Source organism: Miniopterus schreibersii (assembly GCF_964146895.1).
Source record: "Miniopterus schreibersii genome assembly, chromosome: 5".
NCBI classification, from domain to species: domain Eukaryota; kingdom Metazoa; phylum Chordata; class Mammalia; order Chiroptera; family Miniopteridae; genus Miniopterus; species Miniopterus schreibersii.
The window spans coordinates 10,326,555-10,340,303 of record NC_138106.1 but is presented as its reverse complement, the minus strand read 5'-3'; the positions used below and the strand labels follow the sequence as shown (position 1 = coordinate 10,340,303).

General features: G+C 50.7%; 1 protein-coding gene and 1 long non-coding RNA gene across 2 annotated transcripts; one reads left to right on the top strand and one right to left on the bottom strand.

The window, feature by feature from the left end:
• Window positions 1–1,304: 1,304 nt before the first annotated feature.
• On the bottom strand, window positions 1,305–9,740 carry ADAMTS1 (ADAM metallopeptidase with thrombospondin type 1 motif 1). The gene is made up of 9 exons (XM_081139173.1): window positions 8,552–9,740; window positions 6,662–7,008; window positions 6,182–6,314; window positions 5,715–5,879; window positions 4,991–5,277; window positions 4,584–4,770; window positions 4,324–4,499; window positions 3,224–3,399; window positions 1,305–3,056 (listed from the first exon to the last, which is right to left on the bottom strand). Exons 1-9 carry the CDS (start codon window positions 9,228–9,230, stop codon window positions 2,357–2,359), a joined length of 2,850 nt encoding a protein of 949 aa, XP_080995299.1. The 5' UTR covers window positions 9,231–9,740; the 3' UTR covers window positions 1,305–2,356.
• Window positions 9,741–10,535: 795 nt separating this feature from the next.
• Window positions 10,536–13,201, top strand: LOC308558061. Its single transcript, XR_013998941.1, has 2 exons — window positions 10,536–10,897; window positions 11,731–13,201. It is a non-coding gene; the product is annotated as an uncharacterized lncRNA (long non-coding RNA).
• The last annotated feature ends 548 nt before the right edge of the window (window positions 13,202–13,749 follow it).

Genomic DNA, 13,749 nt, shown 5'->3' with positions numbered 1-13,749 from the left:
GGTTATCATTTTAGGTACATTTATCTCATTTTATCAAATAGCTTGCACAGTAATTGAGGGTGTGGGCATCCTCCACATTGCTCCTGAGTGCCATAGGAATGTATGTAAATAAATAATTGGGGTGGAGATTATTGGTGCAGGGAGCACGTTAGGCCATTGAAGTACATGGCCAAATCCAAGGTTTAACTGAGTTCTATGGTGCCAGAACTAGTCCCCAAGTGTGAAAAGACTTGGCTTTTACTTTTCAGGCCAGTGACCCAGTAAGTAGTCAAAATTTAACCAGGGATTAACATGACTCTCCCTTCCCATGTGCTACTGTCTGACTTACATGCCTGGCTCCTGAGAATCTTCGTTCAATTGCTGAGGGGAAGAGCACTGAGTAATTATAAATTATCATCTGAATCTGAAATTAGCATGTTACATAGAACTATTTGAGGAAACCATTCGAAGGAGGGTGAATAAAGGATGGAAGTGTGAAGTTGGAAATGTCTGTGGTTAACCACATAATCCAAGACTTCTAGTACATCAGCTATTCCCTGAAAGGTAGGCACTTTGGAAGAAGCCTGTAATTTTAAAATCATTGATGTACCATTTAGTATTTAAAATATAGTCATTCATAGGCGGCTACCCAGAATGCTATTGGTGTTCCAGGGTTTCTCTGGATGCACCTCAGGTATTTCTGAAGAGAAAGTGGAACATTTGGCGCCCTCGGCTCACTGTGACTATTCTAAATGTAATTTAAGGAATCGTTTTCTGGTCAGTAGGTGAAATATTTCCACCTAATTTTAGTTATGTGATAAGGCTGAGAAAGACATACAAATTCTAAATACTTCCAGAATTCCACCTTTTTCATTTAACTTATGCTACGCATCAGAGGTCAGCAAACTACCCCCAAAGAATAAATTTGGCCCGCTGCCTGTTTTTGTAAATAAAGTTTTATTAGCACACTGCCATGCCCATTCATTTATGTATTGCCTTTGGCTGTTTTCATGCTACAACAGCACATCTGAGTAGTTGTGATAGAGGTGGTACCGGCCACGAAGCTGAAAGTATTTATTATTTGGCTCTTTACAGAAACAGTCTGCCAACCACTTGTGTATATCATACATTAGTAACAAACCTATCTATCGCTAAAGATACCATAGCTTCCTTTCTTTGTAACAATCACATAATCCAGGATACATAAAATACATTTCATTAGAATGAAATCTTATTTCCAAAGAATTTAAGAAAATACTCCTTCAAATTCAGTATTTGTCTGATTTCCTTCCTATAAATTCCCACTTAAAAAAAATATACACATATATTTGAAAAGTGTTCTTTTATTATTTCTAGTAACATATATTGTATAAATACTCTATTTTTATATGCCCTTTTACAATCACGATATAACTTAAGAGTTTTATCATTAAAAGAAATGTATAAAAATAAATATGTTATTATAGGCATTTATTACAGACTGTAGTCCTTCTTAGAAGGAACACACAAACCAATACTTATAAAGTACATAGAATGTATAGTAACATATTTTACTATATACATATGGAAAAGGTCATTCTCTTTCATAGTAGAAGAGCTGAACAGACATTCACCAGGATATGACTGTTGGACCAGCTGCTGGGGATGGACCTGCTACCCCTCAGTAGCCTCCCCACCACGAGACAAATGATCTCACTGTCCCCAAACACTGGGGACCCAATTCTGCTCACCCCAGTCTTGTTCTGGCATTGCAGCCTTTTTGCGTGATCTTGCTGACTTTCTTGAGACTCAACCTGTTTTTTCACATCCACACTCCTAACACAGGCTTACACAAGGAGGAAAGAAAGGCAGGAGGTGCCGAGCTGGGGGCGCCTCCTCTGGTTTTTACCAACACCCGACACATCGCAGCTGTTCTCCCCCTGGAGACTTGATGCATTTTTACAGACACATGCAATTGTGTCTTCTTCCAAAGAAATGCACAAAGACACGAGAGAGGCCCAAAAGGGTAATGATGGAGTCCTCTGACATCGCTAAGCTTTTTTCTCCATGGTGGACATTCTCGAATTCTTAACTCTGGGTAGAAAAGATGCCATAAACGTTCCCTGAAACCATCGCAACCAAAAACAGCGCTGGTCAAAACTCCTCCCTCTCTGTACCCCTCTCTCCCTCCGCTGCTAGTGAGGTAAAGTAAGCCAGGCCCTAAACTAAGACTCTCATCCTCGGGCTTCGCATGTCCCAAAGCCCCCGACAGCCAGCGTTGCGTGGGTACCGGGAGCCGGGGACCGACATCACCAGCAGGGGACACTGGATCCCTCCAGCCTTCTTGATTTCAGTGCCTCAGCCCTTCCCACCCCTTCTCTCCCTCCACGCCGAGCCCTTAACTGCACTCTGCCACGGTGCAAAAGTCTATGTAATGTTTCGGTTTCTTCAGGGCATCGCAGCTCTCGTGGGCCAACACCCCCCCATCGTGGGACACGCACTGCAAGGTTCTCTTTTTATAGCCCTTCCCGCAAGTCTTGGAGCAGGGCGACCAGTCGCCCAGCTGCCAGTGGGGACAGGGCACGTCGGCGCACGGCCGGGTGCTGGCTGGCTTCACCTCCTTGGCACACTCTGAGGCAGGCTGCCCGTTGAGGTCCCGGCACTCGACCAGTCTCCGCTGCCACCCCAGCCCGCAGGACTTGGAGCACTCGCTCCACTCCTCGATGACCCACTCTGAGAAGGTGGGGATGGCGTTGAACGGTTCCTTCTTCTTCTTCACGAAATAGGTGTACTTGATTTTAGGCCGAAGGGTGTTGCCCACGGTCAGGACCTGGATGGTCAGGGGCTCCTTGAGGGGGCTGAAGCTGCGCACCCTCTCCAGCACCGCCGACGAGCCGCTGTACCTCAGGGCAGTGCCTTTGTACGTGATGTCCTGCTCCAAGGTGGACAAGGTGAAGTCGCCGTTCAGGATGTACGTGCCGTCGGCGGCTTTGATGGCCAGGAAGCTGCCCGTGTTCCTGGAGCCCCTCTGGTTCCGTTGTTTCACTTCGATGTTGGTGGCTCCCGCTGGAATTGTGACGATGTCCTGGTAGCCAGGCCTGCAGGCAAGAAAAGCAGACAGACAGATGGCTCATTCATTCACTGGCTGACTGCGTGGCTTAGCTTGAAGCCACGGTGATCATTTAGAATACACTTTTTTACCAGGCCTGTCAAAAGTGACATCTAAACGGTATGCTCTTTGGGAGTGTGGCATTTTAAAACTTACTTTGAACCGGTCACCGATCCTGATATTTTCTTGCATGTAGAGCCATTTCCTCCACAGATACCGCATTTATCAAATTTCTTTTTGGAGTCTATGATGCGATCGCAACCGGCTTTTACACACTGTCCCTGCACGCAGACAGAGGTGGAATCCGGGCTACATGGAGTACCGTCCACCACCTGAGGAAGGAAGAATATGTATCTGGTGTCACACGCTAACAAGGGAAGACATGAGGCTAGAACTGTAACACTTTCCCTCATTAACGTGACATCTCTGATTTCCTGGCCATCACAATAAGACAGTACTCTATACACGTCCTATACTACCCCTTCTCTTTGTCTTCTTTTCCTATAGTACATACAGACATCTGAAAAAATTGCACATTTTTTGATTATTTGGTTTATTGACTTTTCTCACTTCTAGCTAAGGTCCATGAAAGCAGAACTTTTTGTCAATCTTTTTTCCTGCTCTATCCTCAGTGCCCAGAATAATGCTTGGCAATAGCAGATGCTGAATAAGTCACTTACTAAATATTGAATCTGCAACTGGGGAATATTTTTATAGCCTAGAGTGATAACGACACATGGCATCTCAACCAAATTCAATACCATGTTCTGCCTCAGCCACGTGCCTCTCCTCAGCCAAACAGCAAAACGATGCTTCTTCTAGTTCAACATATGTCCTTAACCACAGAAGGTGTCAGAGCTCAGGCGTGCATTTTAATAAGTCTGTTTGCACAAGCTCTTGCCAGTCACCCAGTAACAAGTACTTTGGACTATGCTTAGGCTACTGTCCAAAACCACTGGTGGGTTGCCATGTTAATACATAATTTATCTAACCAGTAGCAAGGGGCTCTTGTTTATAAGAGTATTAATAAGCAACTGCAGACTCATAAATGCTGGATTCAAGCGTCCTTCATAACTCTGAATGACACCAAGCTTAAATCTGACAGTCGCCGAGGTGTCCAGAAGAAAACGAATTCTAACTTGAAATTGAACATGTTAATATACAAATTAAAGAAAGTGCCTCCTCATAGGTTGCATGAAAAGGTAGCAAGCCCAGGCCTTGGGTCTTAGGCAAAAAGTAAGTGGAAAAGTCACTACCTTGGGCTGCAGGACGAAGAAGTAGCCGATGCCTTTGGCTTGACAGATGAGCTTGCACCTGTCCTTGGGGGAGACGCCCGCGTACTTGGGCGTCCACTCCACTGCGGGCCCACTCCCGAAGGAAGCCTTGGAGAACTCGTTGTGCGCCTCACATTGCTCCTCTCTGAAGGTTTTTCCTGGAAAGACAATGTGACCGTATTATCAGTTTCCACTCCTCAACTGCCTCTTGCTGGGCAAGTCTTCTCCCCATTTCTACGCACCATTATTATCTGGACAGTCCTCGATGTTACACGATCTGTATCGCACGCGCTTGCCTTCACAGTACTTCCCTCCGTTCTTTGGGACAGGGTTGTCACATTCCCGCATCGTATACTGAACGCCTCCGCCACAGGTTCTCGAGCAGTCTCCCCAGGGTCCCCACAGCCCCCAGCTTCCATGAACGGGAGTCTAAATGGGGACACAAGTCATCAGCGTTAGAATTCTCTACAAAGACCTTAGAGAAAAACATGAAACAAAGAATCAATTATAAAGATAATCTATCTTGTGCCCACCCGAGAACACAGAGAGGGAGAGGGGAGAGGGGTGTTTAACGTGAGAGCAGACGTTCTCACATCACTGCGTTCAGTTCTGACTTTTAAAGGAGTAGGGGCACGGGCAGAAAACTCACATCGAAATGCTTCTTGTCGGTGTTGTTCACACACTTGCCGTTGACACACCATTTCCCTTCTCCACAGATGGTGCCGTCTGCCCAAGGGAAGTGTTTGGTTTGGCACACCAGCAACCCTCCAGAGGTCCCCGTGCACCAGAGGGTGGTGCACGTGCTGGCTGCGTCTGGGCAGTGTTTGGACTCCTCCCCAAATGTAAACTGGCACTGCCGGTTGGCATCATACAAGGTCCCAGGAAGATCAGAGGGGAGCTGGATGGGGCTCTGGGGCTTGTCCAACAAACATTCCCCTGCAGAAAAAAACACAGTGCCAACCAATGTTAATAAATAATAAATGAAAGCATGTAGGGGGTGGGTCAGTTTCAGCAAATATTTATCATAAGAGACAATATATAGCAAAATGATTTGAAAGCTGTCGACCTTTTGGGAAAGATGCCAGAGAAATTAAAATGAAGATGCTATCCTCAATGGGGTATTTCTGCATTAACAATGACAGGGAATTATTGTTCTGCTAAAAACTCAAATTAATGTATGTTGGGAGTGACTAGGCCAGAAGCACTATCTTTTATTGGGATTAAGATCTATAAAATGTATGCTCCCAGCAATGGAAGTAATTTTGAAGGAGGGAAAATATCAAGAACAACAACAGAAAAATGAGCCCATTTAATTAGAACTCCACATGTGGCAGGTTAGATGCCATCTAGAAAGAGTAGCTGGAGTGTCTTACCGTGACCATTGTCCAGAAACGAGGTAATCATGTAGGCGCTGCAGGGAGACCAGGGCTGGCTGCGGTCCAGGTTGGAAAGCATTGACGCCATCATGTGGGAATCCCGGTCCACATTAATGCTGGCACACTGCTTGGCATCATCGTGTGGCATGTTAAACACGTGGCCTAAGAAGCAATCCGAAACCCACATTAAAATAGAGGTCACTTTGCAATATTTTGTTCCCAATAGGGATATTTCCAGAGGGGAAAAAATGTACAATATCCAAATGTCCACAGCTCCAACTATCTTACTTTGTATTCTAATAAAGATGATCATGTTTAGAATAACTCTTTTCTGCAGTTTCTAAGAAGCCCTGGCATCTAAAATAGCAATAGAACCTGCAGACGCTCGCTCTCTCAAATTAATATAATGTTTATCAGTTTGAATTCAGAAATTGGGCTTAACGCTTTCTCTGAAACAGACTTACCTAACTCATGGGCTGTGGTGAAGGCAGCTTGTAAACCATCATCTTCTATCACAGAGCAGCTTCTGTTGGGGTCACATATAGTCCCAACATCGGCCATCCCAAGAGTATCACAGGTCTGGGTCCCACACAGATCCTGTAAGGAGCAAAGGCATATCCTTATTAATAGGGACATAGCACACACTTTGGGGTCTTTTGGGTAGGGTGTATCTTCACATATGTGTTGGAGCATCTACATCCGTTGTTGTTGACCTGTCCTTTTAGGAATACTCTGTGTGACTTTAATTAAGATTTTTCCTAATGCTTTTCAAACAGGACTGTGAAACTTGAGATATTAAAATTATAGAAGAAATAGAGGATGACTGACCATGCTAGCCAATTAAAAAAATGCAAGTGCCCCATATCGGTGAAATGCCTTCCAGACATGTTACAAAGCCGACTCCCAAGAAGAGCCCATCATAATTGGCACTCCCTTCCTCTCACCTCTCTGGTGAAAAGAATCGCCGTGTCATAGTGCTCGGCATCTCGGTCACTGGGTGGGTTGTGCTGCTTTTGCCAGTTGCAGAAGTTGCGCAGAGTGAGGGCAGCGTTGGAGGTCACTTCGGGTCCCTTCTGTTCCTCATAGATGACCAGGATCTTCACTACCACCAGGCTAATTGAATTTCGGATGCTGGGGTGCTTGTACAACCTGGCTGCCACCGAGAACAAGGTGAGCAGGTAGTTCTTTAGGCCGCTGCCGTGGAACTCTGCCATCGACTGGTCAGCCACGAGCATCGTTTCCACGTAACGGGGGCTGGACACAAATCGCTTCTTTCTTATGCTTCCACTTCCTGTAAAGAAACAAGAAAGATGGTTTGCTCAGGGACAGTCTAGCCAAGAACAGTTACCTTCCCACAGTATATAAGGAAAGCCTAACCAGTCAAAGCAAGTAAAACAAAAATACACCCCGAACTACAATAACAAAAATATTTGCATCTCCTTTCACTGAAAATAATGTTATTTTTTAAAGTTTTTTCCTTTAAAGAAAAAGGCCATGTGCTCCTCTGAGGGTCAGGCTTTTGGTAAAAAATATTTATTTTTTGGTGAGTAGGGTTTCTTTTGTTCTCTTGGAAATCCTACTATCAGAACAAGGCAGTAGGCACATCTTCCTACCCAGCTGTAGTGAAAACTTGGAGCAAGGGCAGCAGGCAGAGGCCCTGAGTCACTCTTTCACAGGCCAGGGCTCAAATCCTCAATGAGCTCATCGGGCTCCACGTGGAAGGCCCAGGGCAGGGCTGGGGCCTCTGCCAAGGGGCCGGGCCTCCAGGAATCTCAGCCTGCGCTGCTCTGCAATCTCATTCCAGGGGTCCCTGGGGTGCACTCCTCCTGCCAAATGCAGGCAAAAAGACCACCCACTCTGCCCAGCAGCCTATTGCCCCACTCCCGCTGCCCCAGGGAAACAGAAGTTCCTGCGTTGGGCCGGGGTTGATTATTTTTAAAAGAGCTCTTCAGACTCCTGAGACTGGGCCCCCAGGGAGCCGGGCTGTAACCGCAGAACTGCTGCACGGAGCCGAAGTGCAGGGAAAAGTGGGGAATCCTAAAACAGGCATGTGAGGGTGTTCCAGGCGAACAAAGGCAGCGAAGTGGGGGAATGAAAAGCCGGACGGTGAGCCCCGCGCGCAGCAGCGAGGGGAAGGCGGAGCAGGAGCGGCGGCGACGCGCGATGCAACAACAGGGCTCGCGAGCAGGGCCCTGGCCGCGAGGGGGAGCGCGAAGCGGGAGGCCGGCGGAGGCGCGGAGAGGCGGGGCGCGCCGGGCAAAGACCTCCGGGGCAGGCTCTGCCCCGGGCCGGCGGTCGGGCTCAGCCTCTCCAACGCGAAAGGGGACAGAGGCCGGCCCATCGGAGAGCGAGGCGCAGCCGCGCGACCTCGCGGGCGGCACAGCCCGGGGGCGCCGTCGCTCCTCTCGCCCTCCGTCCCCGCCCCTCCTCTGCGCACGGGGTGCGCGCACGGGCGGCGGTTACAAAACTAGTGCAAAGTTGCAACGCGACCCAAGAACACGAAATGAACGGGATGGAAAGACGTTGCACGCGCTCGCGCTCGACTAAGGTGGGACGAGCTGGATTACCAGCCAACCAACCCTCCCCCTTCCTGCTCTAAACGCTTCGCCACAGTCAGCAGAAAATCACTGATTTGTCGGTTTTGCCTGGATCATTCATTATTCAGGCAAACGGAATTAGGTGTTCTAGCAGGACCTCAAGCCTCTCTGCTGCGCGCCAGGTCTCCGTCCCGTCTGCAAACTGGAGTCTAGTCTTAAGCCGCGTCTCGTAGAGAAAGTGGGGGGAGAGGGGTGGATGGAAAGTCAAGCGAGAAAAATTCTTCTGGGGACGGATACCTGTGGGCTGCCCTGCGTGCGGCGGCGCTGGGTCCCTCGGCCGCCACGGTGCTCCTGCGTTCTCGCCTTCTGGCCCCGCTCCCTTCGAGAGCGGAGTCTCGTCGTCTACAACCCCGCACTTGGCACCGCCGCCGCCCCGCCGCCTCCGTCGCAGGAGATGGAACTGGGGCCGGGTCGGCGGCCCCTCCCCGGCGGCGGCGGGGGCGAGGCGCACGGTGGCGGCGGCCGGCGCGGGCTGGATGAAGTACTCCTCGCCCTGCAGATGGAAGGCGCCGCGCACGCCCTCGCAGAGGCTCAGCGCGGCGGCTGAGCTGGGGTCGCCGTTCACTGTGCCGGAGTAGAAGCAGTGCGCCAGGTCGCCGACCGGGTCGGGACTTGGAGCATCTGGCCCCTGTGTGCGCCCCACGGTCTGGAACGTGAAGCCGGGCGCCAGGAAGCCGCGGTCCGGTTGCAGTTCCAGGCTCAGCTGCCGGCCGAAGGCGTCCAGGCGGAGGTGCGTGTCCCTGTGTCGCGGGTCGCGCTCCAGTGCCGGCAGCACCAGCTCCTCGTCTTCCTCCGCGGGGCGCCCGTGCGCACCCGGCACGGTCAGCGGCGCTGCAGCCGCCGCGAGCAGCAGCAGCAGCAGCACGGACTCACGCTGCGATCCCCCGGACCACCGCGCCAGCTCTGCCTTCCCCATGTCGCCGCCGGCGGTTACGCCTTCGGAACGCCGCGGGGACCGCTAGCCGCACCCGAGCCCCGGGAGGCACCGCGCGCCGCCGCGCACCAACCTAGAAGGCTATTGTGTGGGCCGGGAGTGCAGAGTCTCGCCGGCCGCGCTCTGGATGGTTCAAGGTAACAGTTACTATTATTCTTTGCAGAGCCGGCCGTAGACGGGGCTCCGGGAGTCAACTGGGAGGAGGCGCTGCAGTTCAGCGCCTCCTGCGAACGCGAAGTTTCCCTTCTGGAGGCACCGCGCAGCAGGCGCTGACGGGGGGCGGGGGCGCTGCTGCGGGGACCAGAAGCGTCTTGGAGCGTCTCTGGGGCTCGGGCACCGGGCCACGCGAAGATCGGCGCCTGGAGCCCCTCCTCGGCCTCCGCCTGGACCAGGCTGCTGCTCGCTCTGCGCAGGGCTCAGTCCTCCCGGCCCGACGGCGAGACCTGGCTTTGGAACGGCCCCTGGCTCGGAGCGGCTTTCCTGCGAGTGCAGGAACGGGGCACTCGGGACCGCTCTTTTATAGCTTGAGAGCGCCTCTCCATCTCCCTGCCCCCTTCCTCCTCCTCCCTCTTGACACCGCCTTTCCACCCCAAGACACCGCCCCTAAAGCCGGCTGGATCGCGCGCGGCGCGGCGGGCCCCGGGCGGGGGAGGGGGCGACCCGCACTGGCTCGGCGCCAGCGGCCCGTCAGCGTGGGGGCGGAGGGCTCCGCGGCGGCGCTGTGACCAGCACTTTGTACCTCGGGTGAGGTGCGCACTTCCCCCGCGCCTTCTCCCCGGCCTCTTCCCGGACCACCTCCCTTCCTTCCCGCCGCCCCTCTGCGGGAGCGCGCGGCGCTGCTGTTTCCCAGAAGGGACGGCCGGGTGGGAAGCGGCGTCTCGGCTCCGGGATCTCCCTGCCCAGGAACTGGCCCTGCGAGGCCTCCCTCTCCCCACCCCTACCCCCGGAGCCCCCTACTCCCCACCCCTCCTCGCCGTCCCCGTAGCCGGCCACGGGCGGGGTGGCTGCGGCGTGTTCTCTCTTCTCCCCAGCTTTTCCCGGGGAAAGCTCGGCTGGCCCAGCGCCTACCCTAGAAAGCGTGCTGGGTGAGGGGGCCCCGAGACATCGCCCGCGCTCTGCGCCGGTGAATGCCTGTGCGCTGACCTTCACCCCTACCCCTTCCAACAGCACCCCCTCCCGCCGCCCTGGAGTCTTGGGGGGGTACCCAGCTTCACACTTCCGGAGTAGGTGGTGCGGGACGCGGTTCCGTTCCCTGGAGCCCCGGGAGGGAACTGCGCTTTCCCTTCCGCGCTGGGGCAGGGTCAGCTCCGCCCTCCCGCCCGCTGCCTCCCGCGCCTCGGCGGCGGCCGGACGCGGGCCGGGCCGCAGAGCCGTCCAGGCGCCCCGCTTTCGCACCCCGGGGCCCGCGGGATCGCCGGGGCAGAACGTGTGCGGTGGGGACTTGAGGAAACCGGCCTCCTTCCGGGCCCCTCCCTCCTCCCGTCCGCGCGCGTCCCGAGGGCGAGGACGGCCGAGCCTTTCCACCGTTAGTTAGGTCCCCAAGAAAAAGCCCAGCAGCCGGTCCATCGAAAAGGAAGGAGGGGCTCGGTGACCCAGAGGAAGGAAATGTTTCATAATGCGTCCGCAGGCGGAGAACCTCGGGGACAATGGTGAGGATGGCCGCCGGCTCCCAGGGCGACCCGCGTCCCCGGGGCTCGCGCGCGCCGCCTCCTGCGCTCGCGGGGTCTGGAGTCCCGCCGCCCCCGCGCCTCGGTTTCCACGCAGCTGCGGCTCTGCCCTTCGCTCGCTCCCCCGCACGTCGGCCCGGCCTCCTTCTGCCCCTGTCGGGCGTCGCCTTCGGCCCTCCCGCGCGCCCCTCTCCCAGTCTGTGCTTCCAGAACACTTGGGTACTTCCCGCACTCCCCCTTTCCTCTGGGAGGCCTACCCCAACAATAAAACCCAAAATGTTGCTTTCCACTCTCTAGGAAAGTTCAAATGAGAACGAGTGACACAGAGAAGCAAAAAAAAAAAAAAAAAAAAGAGGCTTCACGCTGGAGGGAGTTTTAACAGCATGCTCTGGCCCCCACACATTTAGGCGCGCATGCTTTCTTAAATGCAGCTTCCTTCCTTTTAAGGTCACTGTCATAGTTAAATGCAGGACGATCTACTCAGGAGTTGTATCTAATTTGACAGCAGCTCAAGGCATCTCCATCACCACTTCTCTCGCCCCACCTAACCTTTTGGCAGTTCCTGCCCACCCCCTTTGGCCCAGCCTGTTTCACAGGCCCCCCTCCCCCACTCCCTCTCCTTCAGTTGGGATACCGACACACTCACGAGTGGCCCCATTCCTTCCCGCATTTTCCAGCTTAACTTTTCCTGTTCCTCTTTGAGGGAAGAGATGCACTCCTCTCTGCCCCACAAGTGTGTGTGTGTGTCCCTGCCTCTGTGACAGGTCATTTCCATTCCATTTTTCACATGATTTCATTTCATTTGTTCTTTCCAGCTCGAAGAAATGTTAGATACTTGGGAGAACGTTTGAGGAAAAGTCGCTTTACACTTGCAAGATACCGACTGAGAAATTACGAAAGCAGGGTGGCGAAGCTGGCAATGAATGTTCAAACTCCTGCTTAGAGGTGGGCTCTGGAAACAATGTCAAGGGACCAGCAGTTGGGGCCTCAGCGTGGCTGTGAGATGGAGATTTCAGATACTTGAGGTGGTCCAGGGGCCCAGAGACCCAGCAGAGGACCAAGGGTACATGGGCGCTCCTTGGATTGGGACATTACGGGAAGTTCAGAAGACCGGCAGGAAACTGTAATTTTCTAAAAACTCATGTAATGTATTCCAAAGCATCACCTCTCCCCTGCATAAACTTTAGCTTTTAAAATACACACATGCTAGCTTGGCCTTTAGTCCATTTCTGCCCCCAGCACATTCTTATTGGAAGTTTGTTTAGTTCAAGGCATAGATTTCTAATCTTGAATGGTTTACTTCAAATCCATTATAACTTTTGTATGTTTCATGTTGTATATCCAAATAGAGTTGAAAAAAACCCACAAAAAAACCCACAGAGAGCTAAAGGCAAAGGATGGCCAGGAACATGGCTTTTTTATTCGCTGGGTCTCCCTCCAGATTTCTGTTCTTTTGCATAATGATTCCAATCTGTCGTGCACCTGTAGTTCTGGGAAATGATTCTTTTTTAATCGCTTCAGCAGAGGCATGGATGTAGGAATTGCCAATTACTAAGCTTGAAAAACTCCATCCGTACTCAGAAGAACATTTAATCTACTTACCTTTTTTTCTCTCTCTTTTTTTTTTAAGACCAGCACTCTTTGGGCGTTTGTGGTATTACATAAGCATATACATATAACATATGTCTATTTTAAACAAGATTGTGAATGGAAAAAAGATTTTACTGTGGAGACAAGACCCACAGAAGTAAAATGTGTACATGGCACTAGTAAAAATGACATGTAATATTGGTCCTTTTAAGTAAGCTTTGCTGCCTCCCCCGTATAAAATGTTTGCTTGCTCCTCGATTTGAACGGGCGCCCAAAAGATCACACGTTGTCCTAAGCCCTACCATGTCTCTGGCTTTCTTTTTATAGAATATGTATGTGCTAATACACATACATTGTGATATGTTCTAATTTATAGACCTTAACCAGTTTTTATTATTTGTAGAGAGGAGCTAACCAAAGTTAAAATACAGGATGGGGCAAAAATAAGTTTACAGTTGTTCATATGGAAAATAATACAATAATTAATAAGCAGCAATACAAGAATAAACTCTGTGTTTCACGTACTCACTACTGTAAACTGACTTTTGCCCCACACGGTATTTGACACAAATATTCTTACAACGAACAGTTTGACCTTTTAAAAGCATCCGTGTCTCTCTTAACAGAGAAATGGGAATGTTTTGAGCATTTTGAAGTAAAAGAAGCAAACAGGTATTAATTTTTACCTACACCTTATGTGTTTGTATGTGTTTCACTTACTCATATTTTATGGACACAATACTCTAGTCATAATTCTTAAGATGTCTAGATCAAATTAAGTATTTAACAAGTGGCCACAAAATGAGGGAATCTGGTAATATACATGCACTACTAGCATTGTTTTAGTGAAAATATTATCTACAGAAATGATGACTATTTCATATTTCCTAAACATGTGCTGCTATTTATTCATATTGTCATACCATAGAATTTACCAATTAGAAATGGGAAGGTTGTTTAGTGCTCTTTTTATGAACATATGGTCTGAAGTAAGATTGAACAAATGGGTATTTCATTGGATCATAAATGAGGAAAAAGATACAAAACATTTATTTTAAGCATGTTTTTTACCCAAGACTATAACAAATATTGAAAACAGAAAAATTAATGTAAATTGTGTTTGGACTACAAATTGCTGTGACCCCCAAAATCACGCATTTGCAAGAACTGAGAAAAGTATAATCTGTGGAATCCACCTTCCTTGTTTCACAGATATTAAATTATGCTTCTAACGGGGCTTTGCC

Coding starts and splice junctions, on each gene's coding strand:
- ADAMTS1 (XM_081139173.1), bottom strand. CDS start 9,230: ATGGGGAAGGCAGAGCTGGCGCGGTGGTCCGGGGGATCGCAGCGTGAG. Junction 4,500..4,583: donor GGACTGTCCAGATAATAATG/GTGCGTAGAAAT, acceptor TTGTCTTTCCAG/GAAAAACCTTCAGAGAGGAG. Junction 3,057..3,223: donor GGATCGGTGACCGGTTCAAA/GTAAGTTTTAAA, acceptor TCTTGCCTGCAG/GCCTGGCTACCAGGACATCG.